Source organism: Amblyomma americanum, chromosome 3 (assembly GCF_052857255.1).
Source record: "Amblyomma americanum isolate KBUSLIRL-KWMA chromosome 3, ASM5285725v1, whole genome shotgun sequence".
In the NCBI taxonomy this organism is placed as follows: domain Eukaryota; kingdom Metazoa; phylum Arthropoda; class Arachnida; order Ixodida; family Ixodidae; genus Amblyomma; species Amblyomma americanum.
In genome coordinates this window covers 183,447,420-183,474,825 of record NC_135499.1, presented here as the reverse complement: position 1 = coordinate 183,474,825, position 27,406 = coordinate 183,447,420, and the positions used below count along the sequence as shown (strand labels likewise).

General features: G+C 46.7%; 1 protein-coding gene across 1 annotated transcript; it reads right to left on the bottom strand.

Annotated features, from left to right (window-relative positions):
* Positions 1-13,216: 13,216 nt before the first annotated feature.
* LOC144124307 (arylsulfatase B-like) lies at positions 13,217-26,913 on the bottom strand. The gene is made up of 9 exons (XM_077656942.1): positions 26,821-26,913; positions 24,943-25,102; positions 23,787-23,899; positions 20,919-21,029; positions 17,201-17,326; positions 16,931-17,057; positions 15,770-16,063; positions 14,848-15,290; positions 13,217-13,778 (listed from the first exon to the last, which is right to left on the bottom strand). The coding sequence occupies exons 1-9, from the start codon at positions 26,911-26,913 to the stop codon at positions 13,644-13,646; spliced, it is 1,602 nt and encodes a 533-aa protein (XP_077513068.1). The 3' UTR covers positions 13,217-13,643.
* Positions 26,914-27,406: the final 493 nt, after the last annotated feature.

Here is a 27,406-nt window from a genome sequence, read left to right as displayed (position 1 = left end):
CCCCCTGCGGTTGTTTGACGTGCGCTGACATCGCACAGCTGTCACATACAATAGGGAGTCTGAAATAAAAGTAGGAACGAAAGGGGTTTCAAGAAGACCACGAGGATGGCGATAAGGATGACGTAGATTAACCGAAGACTAAAGAAGATGAAGTATTCAGTAAAGTGGGAAGAGATGATTGGTGGAGAAAAGAAAAAGAAGACGACGACAAGGATGACGTAGACTAACGCCATTCCCTCTCATGTGCTGACTCCAGTAGAGCTTGCCAGGTCATTAGAAGAAATTGGCAAAGGCTTGGAACACCGTTTTTCGGCTGCGCTCTCTCGCCCACAACTGCTTGGGAATCACTATGATGATTTCCTTAATGTCTCGGTTTCTGAGCTCTCCCAGGTGATAAATCGGTTATCTTCTGCAGCTCCTGGTCCCGACCGTGTCACCTCTGCGATGATTAAAATACTGTTCGACGAATCCCCCAATGCTATATTGGAGCTGGTAAATTACTCTATTAGAACCCCATGGATCCCGGATGTATGGCGCGTTTCCAAAATTATCCCGGTGCTTAAAAAGCCAGGCGAAGGGTTGGTCTTAGACAACATTCGACCAATTTCATTGACATCGAATCTGGTGAAATTGGTTGAACGCGTGCTGTATGGACGAATCATGCCCATTATTACTGAAAAGGGACTACTTAACCCCTGTCAGATTGGTTTCAAGCCTGGGTGCTCTATATGATGTGCGCATACTGACCTCGAAAGCCGTGTCCGACTAGCACGCCGGCGTCGACAGTATGCTGCGCTGGTAACTCTAGACATCTCGAAAGCATATGACAGTGTCGAACATGGGCATCTGATGTACAGACTACGGGCTCTGGGCTTGCCAAGTTATTTTGTGGAATGGGTGTCAGCTTTCCTGGCTGACAGAGAATTTTATTATTGTCAACGCGGAGTTTCTACAAGGAAATTTCATCAATCTAGAGGTGTGCCTCAAGGTGCAGTTCTCTCCCCTGTTCTATTCAACCTCTTACTCAGTTCGATTCCGACTTCCCCTGACGTGACTACGTACGTGTATGCAGACGATATAGCTTTCTTTGCTGCTGCGAGTGATTTACATTCTGTGTATATGGTTTTACAGTCATATTTAAATTCCCTTGACCGTTGGTTATCTGAATTACACTTAAGTCTTAATGTAAACAAGTGCGCTTTGTTACCTTTTCCGGTTACTCAACAGGTACACATTTCATTGTCTTATCGTCATCATGTCATTCCTCAGGTATGTTCCCTAAAGTATCTCGGGGTAACTTATGACTCCTCTCTCTCTTGGCGGTCACATATAGATCAGGTTGCTGCGAAAGGGATTCGGGCGGTAGGCCTTCTGCGAAGGATGAGTAGCCCTCGCTGCGGTATGCGCAGACATGCTCTTCTGCTGATTTACAAAATGTGTATCCGGCCAATCTTGGAATTCGGTTGCGTTTTATTTTCTGGAGCAGCTGCATACAAACTGCGCTCACCTCTGCTCTTAGAGCGAGAAGTTCTGCGCCTGTGTTTGGGTCTCCCTAAATACGTGGCAAACAATGTTTTGTATCTGGAAGCGCGGGTGCCGTCTCTTACTGCAAGGTTTCGCCTTTTGAAAGTACAAACGTTTTTAAAGTTTTGCGACTCGGAGCAGCATGCATCCGAGTTGATCTTCCTAGGGCAGTGAGCGGAGTTCTTGGGTGTCGCATGGTCTCGCCTTCAAACTCCCCAAACCTGTTTCGTTGAATCTTTGCTGGGCCCACTCAACGTGCGAATACCTGAAATTGTTCCGGTGCGGTCCATCCCTGCAAATGTGTCTATCATCTACGATGACATTTATCCAAGTAATGCAAAATTACTGCCTTTCTCATGGTTAAATGGTATGTTGCAGGATTATTTGTCGACCTTCAGCTCACATGTTGCAATTGCGACTGATGGCTCGGTGTGTGCAGAAAAGGCAGGTGTAGGTATTTACTCCCAGTCCCTTGACTGGTCTTTTTCTCTCCGTCTCCAAGATTTCTTTCCTATCTATCTGGCTGAGTTTCTAGCAGTGGTTCTCTCTCTGCGCAAGGTACCAATTTCTTTATCAGCAGTAATAATAATTACGGACTCGTTATCTTTATGCACTTCCCTCTCGGCGTCCACTGAATCGCAGCTCTTTCGGATACTAAAATTCCTGATCCCTCCACACATCACATCAATTCGATTTCTTTGGGTTCCTGGACACAGGGGTCTTCTATTAAATGAATCAGCTGATGCTTTAGCGAAGGCAGCCCTGAGTGGACCGATTGTTGACCCGCTTCCAACAACTGCTTACATCACGGCGGCACGCTTTCGACGGTACACTGTAATGAACGAATTGGGCGCATTAGCGCTTACTTCCTTGGACGACTTCCAGCACCTACTGTTCCCATGAAGAAGCTAAGTCTGGCGATCGCGCAATCTTGAAGTTTCCTTCACGAGGCTTCGTTGCCGGGTGCCGCAACTAAATTTTTACCTATACAGGCCTGGTCTGGCGATCTCCCTATTGTGTCCGTATTCTGCGGAGCCGGAAACAATAGAGCACTTTCTTCTTTTTTGCCATCGCTACTCGTCGATTAGGAGGCGACTATTAGAAGTTCCAATACAGAATCTCAGTTTGCGCCTGTCTTCTGCGGTTGTTCTGTCTCTTGGCGCTTCTATGCTTGGCCATACCAATGGGAATGTTTGCTCGGCCGTTCAAAATTATCTCCTAGAATCAAAACGTCTACCATCATGAGCTTTCGTCCTGCCCATCCCATTATCAGCTTCTGTATTTCGCTTTTTACAACCACTTATAGTAATCCCTACCCCTTCTTTGCCTAAATTTTAGTTTGTAGCCCCCCTAACCTCCTGCAACCACCTCGGCTACGGAAACTGTGCGATCCAAATTTTGGTAGGTCATCCCATGCTTGCCACATGCAACTGGTCATTTAAATAGTCACCGCCTGGTTATGGCCAATCCCCCTTGTGGGTATGTGCCATTGTGTGAGGTCAACAACAACAACAACTAACGCCAAGGTTATAAAAGCGCGAGGGAGATCGAGGCACGGGGGGAGGAACACCGAAGCCGAGGCTCCGGCGGGTCGGGGACGCTTCGGCTGGAAGAGAGCAACGCCGGCTACTGCTCCGCTGAGCTCGAAATCTACGGCTTCACAACGTAGACTTCCTGCCGTGCCTGAACCCGTTCCGGGGGGGTCAACGGAGGACGCTACCACCTGCTACGGCCAGGGGTGCCTCCAGCGCTTTTGCCACCCACCCGGGTGGGGCCCCCAACGCCAACACCACCGGCATCAACTCCACGGGCGCTTGGACCGGGAGCTCGTACGACGCCGCCAACGACGCTGCCAGCGATGCCAGCCTGAGCACATCGGATGCCACCTCGACGCCGGCCCATACAACGCCGCATCCGCACCGAACCAACAGTGAGCACGAACGCCGACCGCTAACAGTAGAACGATAGTAGCATACGCTAGTAGTAGTGTTCCCGGGTCGTGTATATTGGTAGTCTTTGTGTTTTATATTAGTTTTGATAGTTAGTTTTGTGTGCTTGTGTTTGTGTCACGTAGGGTGTATTAAATGTGCGCCTGTGTGGGTACACCTATCGCCTAGTCCATTCTTTCACTCCGAGTGTTCCCCAGGGAGATCCATGACAACAGCACATATATACTTTTATTTTTAGGTGGAGGAACAGGTGTCTATAGAGAGCACTGTTTTAACTTGTCAGAGATGTACGACCTTGTAACCACAGCTGTTGCTGAGCAACACCTGTGGACACCTTCGTTCAGGTGCGGCATCGTAACCTGCGTTCAACGGAAACGAGGGTAATACCCTCAAGTATGATCCCTGACGCTCACTGTCGGAACATGTCGCATATGAATAATGCAGTAAAATATAGTTCGGTGTTCAGAATATTAACAACCCCAGCTACAGCTTGTGGGAAGCAAGTTTCCATTGCTGTACGCATTTCTCACTCAATAAATTGTTTTTCCTCAAAGAGCCGGTGGCGTGTGCATTTGCTAACGTACAAAAGATAAGCACACCTTTTCTTCAAGTAATAACAAAGACAATGCATCCTATGGGCCGCCACGGTGGATCAATGGTATGGCGCTCGGCTGCTGTCCCGAAAGACGCGAGTTCGATTCCGGCCGCGGTGGTCGCATTTCGATGGAGGCGAAATTCTAGAGGCCCGTGTACTATGCGATTTCAGTGCACGTTAAAGGACTCCAGGTAGTTTAAATTTCTGGAGCCCTCCCCTACGGTGTCCCTCTTAGCCTGAGTCACTTTGGGATGTTAAACCTCTATAAACCGAACCAAACTAAACCAATGCATCCTATTAATAGCAATGCTCTGCAAAGACTGCTTTCACAGTCTGATAATTAAATCGACAGCTTGACAGCGGCGATGAAATATATTGGTCGGGAAATAAGTTTCTGTTAAGGTTTTGTTTGCTGAGGTGGGTGCATTGTTACTACCACGTGGAGTCAAAACTTTACAGCCTTTCTTGTGGAGACGATGATAGCGGACCCTTGGCGGAAGATTGTGCTCACCTCGCAGTCTTTCGTTCTACATAAAACCTTCTTGCCTAGCGTCCATTGTTAATCAATTTCAACCAAGTGCTCCTACCATTCTTTGTCTTTGTTGGAGTATATACAGGGGTGTTTCACCTAAGACTTTACACAACTTTTAAAAATAGGCCTTTTGAGCTCGAAGAGCGCTTTTTTTCTGCATAGCATTGTCACTGGTGCAGTACGTTAGAACACATCTAAGACGTGCTAACTAGGAGGCTGCTTAACTAATTTTCGATAGTTAACTTTTAACTATTAATGTTAGGATCTTCAATTACCGAAAGACGTGTAGGCCTCCGTTAGTAATATCCATATCAGTTTTTAGAATTTCGAAAACGCGGTTACCCTCGGCGCTGTGGCCCAAAAAATTTTGGACATTTCGGCGAGTTACGGGCCCTGGAGAGGTTGCTTCGCCTGCAAGCTTCTGAAAAGCGCATGTATTTTGGCGCGATGTAGCCAAAATTTGTTAGCCACAGCGTTTAGGGTAACTGCGCTTTCGAAATTCTGAAAACTGATATGGAGATTACTTACGGAGGGCAACACGGATCTCAATAATTAAGACCCTAACAGTAATAGTTCAAAAGATAACTTTTCAATATTGGCTAACGATCCTGCCACCTAGCATGTCTCAGCACTTTTCTGACGAACTACACCAATGACAATGCTATGCGAAAAAAAAGCGCTCTTGTAGCTAAAAATGCCTGTTTTTAAAAATTATCTCAAGTCTTAGGTGAAATACCCTGTATAATATCATTTGTGGATTCGTTACAAGAAATGGTGCACATCGTCCTTCTGTTTCCTTAGTTGTATCGCCAGTTCAAGCCTGCCCAAGATTTTGTCTTAGCATATATGATTCATCGCAAACCTCAAGAAATGGCTATCATTATTAATAATTGCTATTGCTATTGCGAGTGGCCATTGAAACCAGAATAGGCAATTGTTTTAAATTGATGAACTGAGGCAGGGATGCTTCCCCACAGCCGTGCTATTTGCAGGAGAGAAACAGTTGAGTTTTTATACTTGATGTTTTGAATAACTTCAAAACAATGCGAACTGATCTCTATAGTGGCTTCCCCAAAATGTTTTCATGTTGTATTGTGCTATTAGTGTCGTTTAGGTTCTTTGGATTTGCATTTGCTTTGAACAATTACAACTCCCAATCGCTCGTTGTTTAGCGTTTGTTTTCATCGAAATGCTATAGGGCGTTTCTTTTCCGCGCCCAGAAATTTAGTCTGTTGAAGACAAGTATCAAGCCCAAGCGAGGATCGTGTTCCTTGCGCGATCACCTATGATTAAAATGCATCAACAGATGCGCTCGATTATCGCATCACCGAGTATCGCAATCTTTCAGTGAATTTGTTTTTTAATCCACAGTTTGTTTGCTGGATTATTTAGAAATCTGTGAAGGAAGAGGAATAAAAGACTAGAAGAGTGCGTTAAAGACAAAATGTTAATCACAGTAAGCAAAATTGCGACACTAAAGATCCGCCTTTAGGGGTATGACGTGATAGCCTTAATGGGTCCCGTCAGCGGCTCCTCTTGCCCGCGCAGACGCGGACACTGTTTCCATTTTATATTAAGACCACACGACACACATTTAAAGCCCCAGTTCAACGAGGCCGTAAGAACGTGCGGGCGTTGCGGAGGGGAAGCGTGTGTGTCTCCTAACTCAATGGTCAGGTATTCGTTTCCCGACTTATTACCCTATGTTCCTTTTCAGCGCAACTCATTAATAGAATTTTATGCACTAATGACGTTTGAGCGATGTTTGTGACCTCCTAATCACAATTTCTTTAAAGTTTTAATAAATCTTCATTACACAGCTCCACTATGACCCTCTCGACCAATCCGGCTTTCCCGCACACACCGTCGACGATCCCAACTACGCTGGGTTCTGGATGCGACCCTCTAAGTCATCCAATTAAGAATGAATGTCAGGCTCTTTGTGGGCATGTGTGGCGGAGGAAACTTATCTGTGGCGGGAGAAACTGAATTGAAATATTTTCTCGCCCCTAGGTTCAAACTCTTGTCATCCGCCACAAAAAAATGGTTGCCGCATTTTGAAGCGAGTGGCCGTGGATGGCCTCTGGGATGGGATCCACGCCAAGGCCCGTTGTGGACACACGCACTTGAGAAAGCGGTCTTTTTGGTGACACCTATATTTCGTTCTTTTTGTCCTTTCTAGCTTTTGTAAAAGGTCTGTTGTTCGATTAGGGCATTTTTTGTCGCTAGAATGCTGTAGCCTGTCAATGCAGTGCAACCTCAATTCGTTCTCAGTGTCACTGTAACGTAACGATGTGTTTCCTACCGTTGAACCGTTACTCCGTAGACGCGTTCTCTGAAATCCGGTGTGTGCTGACATATGAGGCTGCACTTTCCAACGGAGAAAGGTGTACTAAATATGATTTTTCTGAGACTGGGAACTGCCCACCAGGGCTCACTGTATCAACTCTGCCAGCAACACCTTTAAACTGCCACGCAGATCGAAAATCGACGTAGGCGTTACGGGGAACTGTGAGGGTTACGTTGTATCATGATCTTTAGGTAGCGAAGCTAACGCACCATTTTCAATATCTCTCCGGGCAAATTCTTCGTCATGAGACGCGTTACTATTATTACGCATTATTACGCGTTACGAACACTGATTACTATGGCCTCACCCAAGCGGCGTCAAGGCCCAAAATATTTGGCAAGGGATAAAGTTCAAACTCATTCACTTACTATATCATTCACTCACCCATTGAAGGCACCGGTCATACTGACAGCGTGATTGCGCCTAGTTGTTGTCTGCATATAGTCACACAGGCGCAGATGTGCTTTGTGTCGTCGCCCTCCTCTTGCTCCTGCCTACGGCATCCGGTGTCGAGCATGCTTTGAGAGCACGATTGCTTGCTTTTATCGGGGGGGGGGGGGGGGGGGGGGCACGACACTGCAGGGCACACCATGCTAAACCCGCTACTAACATTGCAGGCTCTGTTGTTCTGGACGCCTGCTGTTGGCTGCCTTTGCTCATGGCTGTCTTTGCCTTTGCTGACAAACGCGCGGCTAACAACCGTTTACTCGACAGCGTAATCAGCGAACGTTTAAACCTTGCCAGGATACCCCTATTCGCTTGAAAACTCGAGCTTTCATCGACGTTATCAATTACCGAACATACCAGCGCAGCGTACGTATATACGGCAAACCATTGCAGATCGCCTGTAGACGACGCCGCAGCCGACACCATGCTAAGCCCGCTACTGACATTACGAGTGTAAAACTATCAACCACTGCCTTATAACGAAGTCTTGCCCCTATGCGATCAAGAGGCACAGCGCTGCGCAAATTCCCTGCAACTACTGTATAGCATTTCATTGGTTATCCCAACTGGTGTCATATCTATAAAGTGGTGATAAACTCAACCGCCCAGGCCAACCAAAATGAAGCGCCAATTCATCTGCTCTGGACGCACTCAATCGCCTCGAGAACGTGCAAACTGCCATAAAGGCTTACGTAAAGAACCCTAAGGCCACGCAAGACAACCGCTGAAAGCTTATCCGAATTAAACAACAGCATTTCTTCATTGGAATTCGCTCACAAGGACAGAGAGCATGTAGAAATGGACGAAACTAATGAAATAAAATACGAATATGCGATACTCCAGACCGCCGATATTGCCGGAAATAAGTACTCGTATGCTAAGAAACAACTTTCTCTTTTTTTTTGGCCTTGAATATTCCGAAGAGTTGGAAAGAATACTAAGCACAAATAATACCCCTTTGCTCTACTCAGCTCCGTGTACAACATTATACAGATAGCATAGAAGGTGCACATCGACTAGGGAGATTGTGCTCTAGTAAGCGGCTTCCAGTAATTGTTAAGCTAACCGGTTTTAAAACCAAGGAAAGCACTGTGGCCTGTGGACGCAAACTTAAGGATACGAAGTATGGAATTAGATATGAGCTTGCCGCCGAAACTCGCGTTGGAGGTTCTCAAATTCTGCAGTTCAACCGTTTCCAAAAAATTGGCTCAAAACTTCGACTTCATAAAATGCACGTTGGAAAGAAGTGCTATGTCATCAACAATTTTAGTGACTCGGATGCTGCTTGGTGTCATCATATTGTCACAGGCCAGACGGAGAACAGTCGTAGACGTAGAGGGGGACCGCAGAACGGCCGAGGTCAGCAAGGTCAGACAGCGCCCCGTTCATACCTGCTTCTTTTGTGAGCCTGCAAAATCCCCGGATCCCGAAGCCCTTTCACGGCGGATACTCGGAGGACGCCCAAGACTGGCTTGATCAGTTCGAGCGCGTTGCGCGTTTCAACAGCTGGCGACAAAAGTCCTGCCACGTCGTTAGACTCGTCTCGCGGTTTTCGTACCAGATCCGAGCGGCGTCTTCTAAGCTGAAGTAAACGTTCCGGATCTTAGCACTGTCGTCCCAGCCGTTGAAACGCGCAACGCGCTCGAACTGATCAAGCCAGTCTTGGGCGTCCTCCGAGTATCCGCCGTGAAAGGGCTTCGGGATCCGGGGATTTTGCAGGCTCACAAAAGAAGCAGGTATGAACGGGGCGCTGTCTGACCTTGCTGCCGTGGTCGTAGCCATGGGTGCGCTCTCTTGAGGCTGGAGTCCGAATTCTGGAGACAAGCCGCGGAGCCTGCGGCTGACACGATGGACGGAGGTTCGCACAAGAGGCACCGGGCTTGTGCTTCGGCTCTCCGAGGAAGGATGGAGCATCAGCCGAGAATACCCAAGCGACCTCCACCAGATGTCACAGGCCAGACGGAGAACAGTCGTAGACGTAGAGGGGGACCGCAGAACGGCCGAGGTTTTTAATCGCCCAGAACAGACCCAGCTCGAGCGCGCCTCACGCGAACGCGACCACTTCGTCCTCGTCACGGCTTAGCGCGCAGGTAGCTCGAGCCAGGTCCGTGGCAATATGCTGACGGTGCTGCCTGGAACATGACTAAGATGGGAAGCCAGCTGGTTAGTACAGATAAATCAAACATGTATATGTATTTATATCGATTGAGCAGAACGTCCTCCATAAAAGGTGGCTCCAGGCAGTCCAGAGAAATTGAATCGGAACGTCTAAAAAAGCCAACGATGAAGAACTTCAAATGGCGTTTGATTACACGGAACGGGACGTCCTAGGGGCACTGAAGCTGTTTGCGGATGGAGCCTCGCTGAACAAAGATGTTACTGCAATTGATGATAATTGTTTTTTTGGGGAAAGGAAATGGCGCAGTATCTGTCTCATATATCGTTGGACACCTGAACCGCGCCGTAAGGGAAGGGATAAAAGAGCACTGATTTTTTGTTTCCATAGCGTTTAAACTTGATTGTTTTGTAACAAATGCTGACAGGGAATCGAGGCTCCGCTCCCTTTAACGTGAAAAGATGACCTGGTACGTAAGTTCATTGAAAACAAGAACAAAAACAAGCGCACTATTCGTACGATTAGTTAATAATGCGAAATTGCAGCGGCATAGCCTGCTAGGCTTAGCGACGATGGCTAAGTTCTATTCCCAGTTCCTAATAACAATCCTAAAACTTAAAGAATAAAACATATGCAAAGTTTTTATTTTTTAAATGCTCTTTCGCTAATTGGTCATCAAATACAGGTTTCCAGGAGCTTTGCAGAGACTTTTACAAAGCAGGACAAGATGACGATAATATCTATGCATATCGGTGCGCGCGTATAAGGCTTTGTCTGTCTTATATGGCCGACATTCTTGGACAAAAATTTTGAATGTCAGAAAACTGTAAGGAATTCACATTGCAGTATTGAAGAAAATGGTCAATTATCCTGATATGTAGCAAAATTTTTCTTTTGTGGTGTTTCCGCCGCTCGCATCGAGCAGTTAAGACTGCCATAGAAAACCAATAGGGGTGCTTTTGACGATAGCAAAAATGCTGAAATAAAAAATCCAAGCCGGCAGACGGGAGATCTGCGGTTATAATCATTGCTATAGTGAACTCTTCCAATAACTAAAAGCGAAATATAAGAGACGTTGCGCTTCACATCATCAATAAGAAAAGGAAGGTCAGCATTAACGATCAACAGGGATGCGGACTGCACACGGCTGACGAAGCGGACCTGCAAATCTACTTTGGACAGTCGCATATTACACACGTGAAGAATTTTATCAAGCCATACTACGAGAGGCAGGCAGGACCCCGTGTTTCTTGGACTTTGCTGTGTGGAACCACGGAAAGAACGGCTCACAGTTTCAGGCGAGATCTACACCCAAAAGCTCTACCGCGTGCATCCTGTCCTCTCATACTGTAGGCGTAGAGCGCACTGGAGCTTTGCAATACGTAGTCAAAGTTCAAGAAGGGAACACCATTAGCCACGCGGGGCTAGGGGCAGCCACGCGCAGCGTAGACAGTGTGGTGCACGAGCCAGCGTGGACCAGTTATGCACTAAACTGACCAGGTGACCAAGCGCAGCCAATGGACATCGCGGTGGCGAAGAAGAAAACAAGACAACTAACGCGCTGCTGTCCCTACCAGAGAGATGACCGCGTCTCTTTGAGATTAAAGCGGCGACAGAACGGGCCCGGCATTCCGGAACCAGTTTGCGCACTGACCCCATCTAAAAACGTAGTAGGGTTTTAACGTAGTTCAATCGAGCAGACTAGCGAAAGCATGTGTTCATTCTTCGCCTCTTCTTTCTGGCTCCTGCAGGTGCACGCAACCGTGTTCCTCCCTATTCATCTGCACACCGTCTCTCCATTCGGCTGCAGCTGGCGCGACGCCCTCCTCCCATTGGCTACAGCTGGCGCGACGCTCCTCCGAACTGACCCGAGCTTACCCGAGTTACTCCGAGGCTTCACACACGATTCTTGCTTATGTTTGACCCCGTTAAGTAGTGCTTTCGCACTGCAACTATGTAATATACTATAACGCTCAGGTCGTGGGACACGGCGACGACTCCTAGCCAGTGTCCGCTGCATGGTTTGGTGGCGCCTTCTGTGCACATCAGCGCGAACTAGCGCTTGCGGACGATCCGACGCTGCAAAACCAGGGAAAGAGCCAAGAGCAGCTAACGCAGGAATTTCTCCTGGCTACAGTGACTGCGCCCCAGCACGATGATAATAGCAACAGATGAAAAAAAAAAGGGGGGGGGGGGGGGACTGATTCGGAGCTGCCACATCAAGCCCGCTTTTCCGCAATGCTGTGTGCTAAATGTCTGGACCGATACAATACGTGTCATATGTGGAACAAACCCATTTAGTGAAGAATATCTAATCAGAAAACTAAAATATATATGTTCGTCTAGTGCTCAAGCAAACATTAATTAGTTTTTAGTATTACGCATATCGTCTGAACACCCTACTGAGGTAAGTGGTTCCTCGCCATTGCGAGCGACTCTGCGCTTTTAAAGTGAGCAGGCTCTCTTTCCCAACAGCCTAGGTGGGGGCGTCATTAATAGCTCCGCACTTGAATTAGATAAACGTTATAAGTTATTAGTTATGGGGCGTGTCACAATTTACAAGTAGTGCGTATTACTTGAAGCCAAATCAGGCAAATTGGCAGAGGCATGCACACTACACAGGATTTGTGTGCGAACGTTTTATTTCAGTCACGTATGCGGAAGTCAATGATATTCATTTCAGCATTCCGCGCGATGTTATCGTCTTCAACAATAATTGTTTGCTGATAATAAGTACACGTACAAAGAGTGGTCAAACACTGGTTGAAACACTACTTTTCAGAAAACAAAACTGGAACGATTGTCGTTGGAAAGAAATGAAATATGAATATAACGCCACGACGAAATCTTTTAATCAACTGTTTAAAGTCCGCACTCCTGGTGCTGACGGGTTTGGAAACAGTTATTTGGTAGTCCTGCATGGTTATCATTTTTTCTGTACTCAGTTGTTGACGCTGAATTTTTGGGTTGAATCAGTCCTTAAAATATGTTTGAGAAGGGCCGCTTCAGCTAACGCAGAATCTTATCCTTTCCAGAGGTGGTAGCTTAGAGCCGCAGGGAACACAACAGCTGAAAACAGGAAACGTCAAATTAACAGTGTAGTGAGCTTGTAGCACAAATTTGACGTTTTTAAAAATATAAAGAAGAACAGAGGCCACACTTCAAGCGTCACGTGATCAGGGCATGGGTAGAAACGCACGGAGTGACCTCAGCGGTGGTTAACTGTTGTTCCTGTTATCCACTTTCGGCCTAGTGGCTGAAGTTAAAACAGTGTAAAGACAACACCCGCTCTCTACAGGGCCCGAAATTGTTTACGGCGCAGTGACCTTGAGGAGACAAAGAAAGAACAAGAAAATTTTCCAGAACATTTTGGGTGGTGCAACAGACTGCCACTTGTCCTGTTTAAAGTTTTTAGCATTGCCTTTTTTCATTCTAGTCTCAGGGAGAGCTGACGTCAGCACAGTCAGCACAAATATGTAGGACAATAAGAAAATCACGTCACTCTGTAAAAGCTACTGACCAGCGGGTTTGCAATTTGCCCACTTCCGGTGTAATAACACCCCATGCATTACAAAGCTCTGAAGAGGTTAGGAGAAGGGCTTTTACTCATATCCAGCAATTTCAGACCAATGTTTTGAAAACTGTAAAATTGTAAGATACTTTTTTTTGTAATATTGAAGGTAATGGTCCATTCTTCTGATATGCAGCAAAATCTTTCTTTTAAAGTGTTTCCATCGGCGCATCGAACAGTTAAGACTCCCGTAGAAAGTCAATGGGGAACACTTTTGACGGTAGCAAAAATGTTAATAGAAAAAAAAATTCAAGACTGCCGTGGGTTGATCTGCAGATGAGTTGATTGTTGTAGTGAAATCGTACATTATACGAAAAAATTGCGTTCATAAATGGTTTCCCGTTCAAAAATGCTTTTGTACCAGAATTGCTGGGTATCGACATTCAAAAGGTTAGGAATGCTGAAGATGCTGAGCATACTGAAGGGCCGCGCTGTCGTGCCTGGAAGCAAGCCGGTTGTCTGGACACTTCTGAAAGGGGGTGGTGCTGCTACAGAGTCTTTGAGAGATGGCCTAATAACCAGGTTCTTCGTGGGCCGAAAATTAGAACACAATTTTGAGCTATGATGATTCCACCCAGGGCGCCCACGTTCCGTTGTGGTTCTCAGGAAAACTCGCAGGATCGCGAGGATACAACAGCGAAGGTTTGGCAACTGCTCTGTACACGTCCAACCGCTTTTTCAAAGCAGAAACAACCTGTTAAAAGACAAAAGAAAAGTACGCAGACATGTATTCAGAGCACTGAAAGGAAGGTCAAATACTAACATTTCTCTCGACTCAAGTCACTTGCAAGGCAGAATTTCGTCTACTTTTCGTCTGTTGAACCTTTTTCTGTATGGATATGCAAGTGCCTATATCAATTTATTCCTAGAGAAGTAAAACCTGCCTGAGTGAACAGTTACAATCAGTCGTTATCTTATAAAAGATTAGCGATTAGAGAAAGTGATACCAACACTGAGAATACAGAGAACACGGCCATCGTATACAGCTGTATTACAAGATTTTTTAGTAAGACGAATCCATCTGTACTTTTCTTACAAATCAGCTTGATACGCATGCATTGTTGCGTTCCTCAACCAGGTCACGGAGAATTTTCCTAAGCCCTGTGTTCCAAAACTACTGCTTTCTTTGCAAAAAAGAATTCTTGACCTCCACTCTGCATCGCAGTATTCGAAACCCGCCTATTAGAAGCACGTACTGTCAGCGTTGCCTCATACTTAATTTGTATTTTGCGTTTTCTACTTGTGCAGTGAAGAGGCACCTATTTAGGAAAGACACATCATCGTTACTTTTGGTTTCCCATTTCTTTATACACATCAAGCATAATAAACTGGTTCCTCTTTCCTTCTTTCTTCCTTTGGTGTTACAGTCACAAAACTTTTAACAAGCAAGTCGCAGCAAGAAATACCTGATTCTTGTGTAGTCTAGTTATCAGTCGTTGCCATAGCGGCGCCTGGTTTTAAAATCTGGTAGTGAGCACAGTTCTTTATTCCGCTTTATTTTTCCGGGTGCCTTTGTACCGTGCTCCTTTATGATGTCACGGAGCATACCGTTACGCCATAGAACGGAAATGACAGTGTTGCCAAATGCGACACCAAAACATTTTGCACTTGACCCCTGTACGTAGCCCAACGCAGAGAGACTGTGCTACACTCATAGTCTAATGGTTCTTGCAGCAGATCGCAAGGCTTCACACCGCTCGCCAGCAAGCAGAGAGGCCGTGGTTTTTAATGTAAACTACAAAGAAGGGCTGTGGGACGCTTACCTCCGGAAGAAAGCTGGCCAGATTGTTGAGCTCACACGGATCTTTCACGATATCGAAAAGGAACTCCGTATCGTTCGGAGAAAAGTTATTCCTTGCCCGCTGGCCGCACGTTAGAGTGGCTCGTTGCCTCCAGCCCCAAGGAAACTTCAAGTGGTCTGTCTTGTACAGATTCCCCAAAACAGCCGCTGCGGTAGAGTGGACAAACAGTTCGTCGAGGTCTTTGACAGGATGATGGCCTCCTGGAGTTCGGTAGCGACCGTTGTTAATGCCACTTTTGTCCATGACCAATTTGTAGCGCGAGTCACGAATTCCTGCCACTAAGGAATCGGGTTCCATGGGATCGATGTTGTAAAGCATATCAGTGCGAGGTGAGTGCCCTCCTCTCGACAGATGGCGCCACATGTCCACTCCATCCACTTCTCCCAAGTTCGCAACATCACCCCCTGAAAGGGTAGGCCGTGAGGAAGACAATTACAAGTGAAGAAAAAAAAATATCCGGACGTCTCAAGCCTGCTAATACCGCACACGTGTTTCTTGAGGCTATTTGCGTAGGTAACATAATATGTTGCGGCGTCACGACGCCAACAACTACGGCGGTTTCTTCCCTAAACGAGACCCTTGGCTCTTTCGCGTTAAAAGTCGCCCGCGTGCTCTACGATGTCAGCGCACATTTAAGAACCTTAGGAGCTCTGGATTAACCCTAAGCCCTCCACTACGTGACGTCCTTCGTAGGTCATATGTTCCCTCGAGACGTTAAACACCACAATTTACAATATATCGCAGTCCAGCGAGCACACGGGCGACGCCGGGGAACAGCTAAAGAAACTTCTTTGGGTTATTTCCTTAATGGAGCTAATATGCCGCGTGTGTTTTGGGTTCTAACGGGTAGCCAACAAAGAAAATCGGTGAGGGCGACACTAACCGGCTAACTTGTACAATGTGGTGAACCAGTCCGCGATGTGCATGAGTTGATGGGACACCCTTCGTCTCTTGGCAAGCAGGGGACTCCAGACGAAGGCTGGCACCCTGGTGGAGCCCTCCCACACAGACCATTTCGTCCCACGCAGTGGCCAGTTGAAGCTGCGGCTGGAGTGGTCGCCAAACGGTGTGCCACCGTTATCGTTGACGAAGATGACGACGACGTTGTCCAGCATTCCTTCTTCGCTCAGAGTCTGGTACACGTCGCCCACGGACTGGTCCAGTGCGTCCACCATCCCTACGGTTGAAAACGTTTGCACGCAGAACCACAGAATAGTGCCTTCTTCCTTTTCTTGTCTCAATATTTCGTTCGCTCTTTCTTCCTTATTTGCTTCCTTTAATATCTTTTTGCTCCCTTCCTTTGTTTAGTTCTTCATTGCCTAACGTATGTTGCCGAGCTAGTTTGTTTTGCATTTTTGAAAAAGACATGACCCTACATGCACGAACACAAAAAGACGAGAAAACGAAAGACCTTCGTCTCCTCGTCTTTTTCTGTGTGTACATCTAGCGCCAGGCCTTTTTCAAAAATTTCTTTCTTCAATTAAATTCCTGATTAGAGCAAGTATCACAATCCGGAGAACAGCCCCACTAACTATTGTTCCAACATACGCACTGGGAGGAAAGGTTTTTCACTTCCACCAAATCTGCACCTTTCTCCATGCCATTCATTTCCGCGGCTGGGTGCCCATCGAATATGTGCTAGGTTTTTCGAGCTCTTAGTAGGCGTGTTGCGCACCTTATGCTCGCTTAACGCGGCGAAGTTCCAATGTTTGGAAAAAAATTATCGAACAATTTTCTGTTCATACGCCCGCACACGACGTCGTTACCGCTACAGTTTCCTGGGAGTCTCGATTCGTGTAAGGCAGGCCACTTTGTTCTCATGCGTGTATTGGCGCGCAGCAGTAAAGTTTGGCAATATAACGGGGCAAATAAGAAATCGAAAGGAGAAAAAGTCGGCTCGCGCTATTGAAGCGAGAAGTCACGTGCGACATAAGTTGACTTTTTTTGTTTAGTTCCAAAGGCATTTTTATGATTTCGTTTTTTATAAAGCAGCAGCACACATCTGGACAGTAAAGTGAGGACAAATTCATTTAGAAAAACTCACCAGCATAACACCTCCTCTCTTCTTCTTCAATGTAAGAAAACTTGTCAATATTCTCCTTTGGTGCCTGAAGAGGATCAGGGCCTCCTGTTCCATGCGCTGCTTGATAGCTCAAAAGGAGAAACATCGGCTGCAGAATGAAAGAAAAACACATACAATTTTACCTTATGCAAGAGAGCAGTGATCCCTATAAGAGATCCAACTGGACATACCGACCAATAGACTCGCTGCAATAACCAATAGAGACAGGCTATTGTGGACCTGTGCAATTACCTTGTCCTTTTGCCTGTTGCGTATGAGTTCCTGCGCCCTCCGGGTGTAAAGGTTGGTAGAGTACACTCCAGAGTCTGCCAAGTTGGGCTCCGTGCCTGTCCAAAAGTCAAGTCCAGTGTGGTTCTCCTGTGCAGTCACAAGGCCCATAAACGCTGGTTAGTGTTCTCAATAACCCGCAACTTGGGGCATTGTGTAAGTCCTAGTTACTTCGTGTTTCTTTCTGACTGGCTAGTCTCTGTCGGCTTCCATTTGACGTAGCCTTTCAGGCCTGTAACGAAGGCGCGCGCACAAAATAACGAAAAGAATCGACGCGGATAAGGGGAGCTAGCATGATGCAGCACGAAAAAAATCCTGCCTGTTTTGCCTATATGAATTGGCACGTCGTCAATATATTGACGACGTGCCTTACGCTTTGCGACAACTTCTCTTTGCAGGACTTGTAGCTTGTCGTGCATCGTGGAGCAAAGCACTTTCATCCCATTGTCGAAGCACCGAGGCACCGGCGACACCACCATACACCACCAGAATCGAAATACAGTCATGTTTCAGTCAAAGAACAACAATACAGACCGAATCGGAAGTCCGTGCCCAAGAAAACTTATGTTCAACGGCGCGTTCATTGCAAGCAGACGACGACGACACAAACGGCGAGAGGGCCCGCTGTTGTGTGGCGCCATCTGTCGGCAGGCAGTGAAACTGCGAGAGTTTTCGCGCAAGGCTTGGAGCACAGGACAAGCGGCGCCGTTGGTGCACCTTTCTATTCTTACGCCGTGGATACTACCGTGGAATGGCTCTCTGTTTCTTTCTTGCCCATTTTACCGCAAGACGGCGGAAAATTGTTCGGGCTGCAAACAACTATGTGCGCGGATGTGTCAGTGTCGTTGGCGTGTTTTCTCGTGGATTACGTTTTCATCGAAATTAAACTTAATCGTCCACTTACGGTAAGTCTACAGGATTATTTTTTATTCATTTGGTCTCCTTAACCACTCTAAGCAGAGCTGTGTGTGCAGAAGAGATTACGTGCGCAGCGGCGGACTTCCTATCCAGGTTTGTGAGGGGCGTTATAAGCAGCGGAAGCCATCGGGTTCTTGACTAATGCCGCGTATGTCTGTGCAGCTATGTCTTTCCTAACGCGCGTAAAGGCAGTCGGTGCGCAAGCCCTGATGGCAAGCCACTTGTCGCGAGCTGTCTGGTGGCTTTTTTGTGTTGCAAGGTAGATGCGTGGCCAGAAATATCGCTCAGCCCGTGAATGACGGGCGAAATGGAACTATGCGTTAGTTATCGCCGTCTGAGCTCGATTTACTTGGCACCTAGGGAAACGCACACTCACGTTCTGAGGTGGATTGCATTTATTTTCTAATCTGTGTTACCGCCTGTCCGGACCACGGAATGCTGTTCATTGAAAGGTGTGCATTACTCGTTATGTGTAGACGCTCGCTCGGCGCGCGTCGTGGACAGCGACGTTTCACTAAAGATATTTTGTAACGCTATAGAGTGGAGCACGGGCCGTTCGTGAAATTTGTAGTCAAGAGGTGCTGGAGAAATACTAATAGTGTGATGGTTGAATAAAAGTCGTTGCCGGCGCGAATGACCAGCGTGTACAAACACCGCGAATAACCTACGAGCTGCATTCAATCTCCCCTTTCGTTGCACACGTAAGGATTCGTTCTTCCCACCTGCTATCCGAGCTTCCCACCTGCTGGCCTGCGGGCGGCACTTCATTTTGAAAGCTGAGTAAAGGTCGCCTCGACAAGAGAGGGCTTACGTTTCGTTCCGAGAGGCTCGTTCATGAGCGCCGCTCACGCGTGCGCAAATTTTTCCGGTAGCATTTGTGCGAGAAGCAGAGTATGCGTTTCTTATCTCAGAATGCTACATTATGCGTAAACGCCAATGTAACTTGGCGCTTATTTGCGCCATCAATCCAATGCAGCTCGCGCTGTGTTACGGATGCGCCTGTTAACGAAGACGTTAATCGTTTGATTGAAATCGTTCCTGCTTTGAGCGCGTTTGTTGCTTTCGTTGATTTTTCTAGCAGCGTTAGTTTAGGGTACTGGTGTGCAAAACCTTCTCTTTACCGCTCTGTTCAGGCTGGGCTTGAAGGAAAAACTAAGTGAATTTGAGATGGTATTTCATCGTGACAGTAATGCGTATGTTGTCACAAGCTCACGTCTGCTTCTGAAACGGCGCAGCTGCAGCCGCTATGTGCAGTTTTGTTTTTTTCTTCTTTTTGTCTTGTTTCTAAGAGCACGCACTGAGCACTACACTAATGTGGCAAAATCCTATTCTGGCAAGCGAGTGAGTTGACTGCTGGTGTCACCGAGATCAGGCCACACCCGAAGCTTGGTTATGCAGTTCCATCGCATGCGGAGGTTTCCATTTCTTTTTAATGGCGCGGCGCCGGGATTCAAACCTGTGCCCTCCTGCACGCGCGGCGGACCTCACTTGCGAAGGGGTCCTCGTGCAGCCAAAAGACCCCGAAATTTTTATTGTTTCCATAGTGTTTAAACTTGATTCGTTGCTTTACCTCCACTGCCTTTGACGTGTGCGGAACACGCCCTGGTAGGTAACACCTTCGAAAAAAATCAAGCCCATAATTCCTACTATTCGTTAATTATACTAAAGGTTATGAGATCACTGCGGCACCAGCATTGGAAGAATGCGCAAGCATTGACCAGGATTCGAACCTGGATTATTGCAGCCACAACGCAAGGTACTAACCGCTATACGATCATGGTTGCGCGGGAGGGACGGACGGCACAGGGTAATGTGATCATCTGATTGAGAGAATGGACTTCAATACATCAAATTTTCCAATTGCCTCAAATAATTGCATTAAATAATCAAGTTCCATCATTCCCCATATTGCGTTTTCAAACTTGGTGCCACGCTTCGTCTTCGAATTTGGCGTCACGCTTCACTTCGTCCACACTTCCGGTGTTTTCAAATTTGGCGCCACTTCTGCTTTGCCGCCCACTTATCGGAAATTTTTGGCGGTAATTAATTAATTACACCACATTAACCTCATAATTTCCCCTGCGAGATTTTCTGAGGCTGTATTTGATGCAACCATTCTTTTTCTTATAACTTAATTCGTTCGAACTTTATCGTGATGAAAAGCTCGTGGTGACACGAAGCCGCAAGCGTAGCCATACAATGCCTATGAATTAATAACGCCACTTTTTGTATTGCAGCGCCATAGGCCGCAATGCTTAGCGGCGCTAGTTAAGAGCTATGTCAAGTTCCGGTTAACGGTCCTAGAACTTAAAGAATAAAACAACTGCAGTGCTATTCTTTCACACAATGCTCTTTCGCCAATGGTGCACCTTAGACATGCTTTCAAGGCACTTTGAAGGGACCCTTACCAAGCGGGACACGATGGCGATAATTTCTGTGCATATCAGGGCGCGCAGATAAGACTTCGTCTAGCTTGTCCAGCTGTTTGATTTGCGCATTGGCAGTGAAACCTGGTATGGTTAACTGAATTAGACTGACATTCTTACTTATATTTTTGCTTCTTTCGGTTCTTTCAGCATCCATTGAGGCTGTCTTCTAAATATCTCGATTACCCATTTAAAAATTTAGCAGCTACAATGCCAGAATTCTAACCTTCAACACTGAAAAAGAAAGTAAGAAATGTCGCCCTATCTGCTTCGAGATCATCTAGGTCCGTCGCCATGTCATCCGAATTCAAGCTTGTTCGCGATTTCAGCATACATACGTGAGTGTAGGTGTGGCTGTAGTAATCTTCTTCTCCGTAGTAGTAACCGTAAAAGGTGTCGAAACCCCGGTATGTCGGTGTGGCGGCTTTGGTGTAACTGCCAAGGTGCCACTGTAAGAAGAGAGGAGCATAAGCGCATATGGCATTGTCCAGGAAATCGAATTTTTTGATATGTAAACCAAACATCGCAAGATACCCTTTAACATGCCTTTAACATGAAGCACACTCTTTACGTTTGCACTGAACATTTAGCTTCTATATTTTTCGTAATTGCAGTAAGAGACATTCCATCAAGACATTTTATTAAAACTTGCATGCTACAGAGATACGGTTTGTAGGAGCGTATAAAGCAAGAGACATTCCATTAATACATTTTATTAAAACTTGCATGCTACAGAGATACGTTTTGTTGCAGCGTATAAAGCACATTCAACACACGATGAAAGAGTTCACACAGGAGCGGCGCAACACTTCAGCTTAAGTAAGCAAGGTTTCAAAATGCTTTTAACTGTGCGCACAAGCAATCGAAACTTAATCCCACAGGACACTGAGGTCTGTATACGGAATGAGTTATGCGCTGACACAATTCTGGTACATGCACGCAACAGAGTGATTCACGCGGAAATAAGGAAACATACAGACCCCCCCCCCCCCCCCCCGCCCCCCACACACACACACAAAAAAAAAAGAAAAACAGGAGCGCTCATGTGCCTCCGTTATAATTCCTAACCGAGCTAGGCTACTGGTCCCCCGACAGTAATGCCGATTTTAAATTTTAGTCTTCAAACTATTTTTTTTTCCTGCTTTGCGTGAAAGTATTTGCGCACAGATATTCCCTGGGAAGCACTCTTCCCTGTTCGGGTTAGATGGATCCATATACACGACTGCGTTTCCTATCTGTTCGTGGAAAGTAAAAGTAAGCATCAAATCCTTTGCAGGAAAGCTCTAGCTCATTTTAGGAGCGTTCATAGGCGCTGGCAACCGTACTCGGGTATTGGCCAAGTCATTTCGCTGCTGCACGTGCCGTCTCCTTCGTCCGTTTCTTCGAGCTTGGCTGACGCATGCTCTCCTTCGCTGCGGACGGGGCATTAAGGCCCGCTTCTCTCCGAGCTAGACAGCGAGCTCAGGCTTCCTTGACGCCTTAGGTGCAAACCTGTCGCCCGGCTAAGTCGCGCTTCTAAAAACTCCCGTGTGCAGTCAAATTCTAAAAGACAACCTGGATACGCTTCGTTCGCACAACGCACTAAATGGATCTTACATTTCTCCTCTCCCTTCTCGTTCTCTTCCTCGATCTCCCTCCTTACGTTCAGGGTAGCAAAACGGGCGCTTCCCGGTAAACCTCTCTTCTTCTTTTCTTCTCTCTCTCTTCGTTCTGTGCAGCGCGCTTAGTTCCCTTTGCTGCTTTCGCTGATTCACACGCAATAGCGATCGCCATTTCTTAGGACTTCGCGATTTTTTCGGCAGCTCTGGCCGCCTTTTTATCTTAATGTGCGGCTACATAAAGCTATATAAAAACTGTCTTCGTTTTGTCCCTTCCTGTTCCATTTCACGACCAAAGCGGCAGTAGCTTTCGGAATCGCAGAACGAATGGATGAGAGGTGACTCAGAGGACGCTTTAAGCCCTTTTAAGGGTCTTTTTTTTTACGGACGCATGACATTAGAGTCTCGTAAATATTGTGCAAGTGGCACCACATTGTAGACATCCAAAAATCATAACTCGGAGTCAGGCTTTTAATATTACTCGAGATAAAACTGGATCTGGCAGCGACCTAGAGTGCGCAAGGCATGCACTCATCAACGACATCAACATACAATGGCTCTAGTAAATTGCACGTGAATGAGAAAAAAAGAAGTAAACGGAGGAGACGCTTAAGCTCAGGCTCAAGGGTAAGCTCCGGCTGAAGGGCATGACGCAATAGCGTAATTCCCATATATTATGAACGTCGTTCTCTACTCTACATTCATAGATCGCTGGGAGTCCTCATAACCCTCCTGGCGCAGTGGCGGAGCGGTTAAGCGATGCGCCACTGCCCTGCGATGACAGGTGCTTCCAACGGTGGGCCTTGTGAGACTTATTATTATTATTAATTGGTTTTGGGGGAAAGGAAATGGCGCAGTATCTGTCTCATATATCGTTGGACACCTGAACCGCGCCGTAAGGGAAGGGAGAAGGGATGGAGTGAAAGAAGAAAGGAAGAAGAGGTGCCGTAGTGGAGGGCTCCGGAATAATTTCGACCACCTGGGGATCTTTAACGTGCACTGACATCGCACAGCACACGGGCGCCTTAGCGTTTTTCCTCCATAAAAACGCAGCCGCCGCGGACTTTTTTTTTTGTATGGAGGAAAAACGCTAAGGCGCCCGTGTGCTGTGCGATGTCAGTGCACGTTAAAGATCCCCAGGTGGTCGAAATTATTCCGGAGCCCTCCACTACGGCACCTCTTCTTCCTTTCTTCTTTCACTCCATCCCTTCTCCCTTCCCTTACGGCGCGGTTCAGGTGTCCAACGATATATGAGACAGATACTGCGCCATTTCCTTTCCCCCAAAACCAATTAATAATAATAATAAGTCTCACAAGGCCCACCGTGAGACCCAGGTTGCAGTTCCTGTGCGTCTAATTAATAATTAAACTGCAATCTGCAACGATGGGCAAGTTGTGATGATGAAGCAAAGTAACATGACCTAGGTGTCGCACCTGCCGCCTAGATCGCTCTCTGAATACCTTCTGCAAGAGTCATACTCGTCATTTTACGCTCACAACGTGAACGCCGACACCAGATTTTTCTGGACATCGGGGTCTTTGACGCTGTCACGTTAAAGTGTGAATGAGGGTAACATATTGGAAAATTAGAAGTTAATTATTGGTTACCTTCCCAACGAGGTTAGTTTCGTAGCCCAGCTCTTTGAGGTACTGAGGTAGTATTGGCATGTCCAAGGGGAGGCTGCGAGGTTCACCGTTATTGATAGGGTATCCCTGTATGCCTAAAGAAATATACAGCGAGAGAAGACAGCCTTTAATCTTCGAGATACGGAAAGAGGCTTTTCATATGCGCTTCATCAAAGCTGAAATCGTCCAACAGCAGCGTCTGGTTTATGGCCCGGCTATTTGCTGACATACTACCTCAGTGAGACCCCTACCTTCACGTCCTTCACGTCGTACAGAGCACCCGAAAAATTGATTTTTTCTATTCTGCGCCTGTGTGCACGAGTGCTGTATGCATATGTGTAGTCTAGATAAAAAACAGTCGTCGAGAGTCAGGAAAACCTTCACATTGCCTTGCTTTCCGCAGCCCTAAAGAGCAGATGCACCTTGAGCAGAACCGGAATGAATTAATGCTCTGTTGATCCAAACACATGCTCAAGCAATTCCCGTCGCTAGCCAGACAGCTGGTGGGTATGGACTACCACCGGCGCTTTAGAGATGTGGCCCGACATTGGTCCTCAATAGCTACCCTGGAGTGGAGCCAGAACGACTGAACGTATCGCATGACGTGTGTGTTGACGTACGCATGGAGGACGTCAGGAGAGGCTCATACTCTAGGCTGTTGTTCTCACCAAGCCTATACTTCGCAAAAGAACGAACTTCACTAGATTAGACATTCAGCCTTTTATATGCATGGCGCTTCAGTGTTTATAGAACCTTTCCTTTCAGCCACTTCTGAAGATCGAAACGACCTTGCTTCCTCTGTTGTGAGAATTGATAAATTGTCTGTTTGAATAAGCCGCAGTATAATAATAATCTAGTGACGTGCCGTTATTTGTATATTAATCATTGCTGCTTATGGAGCTGCTAGTAAAATAATAATTGTCAGGCTTATCTAATAGACCTCAATTTTGTATTGCCGCTTTACGAACTCTCCTCCTTGCTGCCCTGCCTTGAATATGCTCAAAAAGAAATTTAGTATTAAACTGCCACTCATTCCTCTATACAGTAGCAACACTGACGGTTCTAAAGACTTCAGCCATTTTAAGCACCATTAGCTCTCATCTACTGCTGCTGCCCTCCTTGTCTCCCGAAGCCTCACCCATTCGTATCGGGTAACGTCCTGTCATGAAAGCCGCCCTTGATGGGGTGCACGTAGGCAGGGCGTAGAAAGCATTCAGTATCACACCGTCTGCAGCTAGCGCATCCAGGTTGGGTGTGGGAATCTGAGATGAGCCATGAAAGCTGACATCGTCCCATCCCTGCAAGAGAAAGCGGTATGCGTTGAGCATTAGACTTAAGGCGTTTCCTTCTGGGCAGCAACGGCTGCATCCTATTTAGGAGCAGTAACTTTGAGGATCCCCTTCTTTTCCATTCCTTCAAATAAACTCCGGAAGCTGCATGCCGAATGGTGTTTTTTGGGCTTGTTTTTCAAGCAACAAAAAAAAAGTGTACTTCTGCCTAGTTCTATAAATTTGCGAAAGTAGATTTGCCTGAACAAAAACGAAGACGAATAAAACAGAGAATTCGCTGTTTGTGTCTTCGCAGCGCAGATAGAATTTAATGACGAAGTCGATGTTTTTTAAAATTTCAACCGCAAATCTGCATTCTTACTTTTAATTTTAGTTTATTAATGCTTTAATTTTATCATTTTAAGCATCTGTCAACCGCCGCCTGTGTCTTGGCCAATCCCCCGCGGTGGGCACGCCCCGTTATCATTTTGAGGGCAACAACAACAACGACACAGTGTGCCGCGGTTTACTTCAGGGCCAGCAACAACAACAACAACATGAGGCGTGTTCGGCTGCGGCGACAGTCTATAGTGCTCTCGCGCTGCGGCCAGCAATGCTGATCTTTTCGCGGCGCCGTGGGTTCGAATGGCAATCGCGGATATTTATCTCATCTATTTTTATTTGCTTTTTTCACTTAGCACAAGCCCGAATACATCGAAAGATGTTCGCATATTCGCGAACATTCCAAGATCTTGCCCGGAGTTTACCCATTGGAATAGTGCTTTCGCAGTAATATCAGTCAGCCGGCTTCGTTTACATAGATAACGCCAGGGCTTCACAGCCGACGCTGTCCTGCCAAAATCGGTTTATATGAATTCAAAGGTTCTTGCGAAAACGTTTTTTTTTTCTCTGAGAATCTCCAAGTTTCTTTTAACTGGAGCGAGAACGCATGAAAGGGAATTTGTAGGTTACATTTGCTAGCGTGACATATGAGTCATTTCGTTTCACGGCCCACATAATGCTGAACTGCGAAAGCACATGTTCAAGAAACCACACAGTTAAATAGCAGACGTACCTTGAGGTATATATACGTCCTACACGATGTGATCGCTTAGGTCCTACATTATGTGATCGCTTACTTGAGTAACGCATTTCGCAGTAAAACGTACCTCGTCGTCGTCTACTCTATAAAGTAGACGTGACTAATGAATTTCTCGCGTTTAATTAAGTGCGCTTTTCGGATATCCGCGTCAGTCCGGCCAATCTTCTTGAAGAAGCGATGCAGGCGATACATTGCGATGTGGTGGCGAGCCAGCGCGAACGCATACACGAGCAAGAAAGCACGCGCCGAGAGGAGCGAGCGCAGAAGTCAACGTCTCAGATTTTACTTTTCTGCCATAGATGGCGCTGCAACTCAGGCGCAGCTAGGGTGCCTCGATGCCAGCGCCGGAAGCGCGGGCATCGAGGCACCCTAGGCGCAGCAGCGCCACTGTGCGATGCTTTGGGAGTCTATAAGCGTCCATCTCGGGCTACCGATGACTTTCGTACTTTGGGCGTGACCTAGACTAGGTCTTTTAAGTGAGGACAGAGATTTCCGCATATGCCGAGCCAGTACGTGCAGAAACACTCCTTTCATTACTTGTGTCGCGTGTCCATTTAGCAACTATAATGAATGAATAATATACAAACAGCTTCAGTGTCCTGTGATCTATATAAAGAGCAGTACCGAGTCATAATCCCTCACTTACCATGTCATCAGCAAGCATGAATAGGATGTCAGGCTGCGCTTTAGTACGCAGCACCACTTGCAGGGTAGATAGAAAAATCGCAACAGAAAACATTCTTCTTTCTGCCCTCCTAAAGAAGGAATTAAAATACTTTGTCAGACGGCAGCCATCAATGCACTGGAGTATTTCGCGGTCTATTTTTGCTGGAGAATCTAATGTTTTCTTTCAAACTGCGGCTGAAACATTTCCGGCCTCTTTCCATATCTCCTCAAACAAGTTTGACAAGTGGGGCCCTTTCTATCTCTTTCCACAGCAGCAACATAATACAAGTATACAGGCGAACTTCTGCAACCACTCGACCAATGCACGAGGATTGTCGTCAGTTCTTGAGAAGGGCGCGTTCAGGCAATGTTCCACCTGTGCAGTACGGCTAAGCTGACACGCGACTGCTCAGCGCAGACAACACTGGAGCTGGTGGGGCTTCAATTTCCAAGTCCTCGCATTCTTTTCAAAGTGCGCGCAATAGAATTTGGACCAGGCTTAGCTCTGCTTGGGCGCGGTGATTTCTTCACTTGCTCTCAGATGTTCACTGCTTTCCCCAGCATCA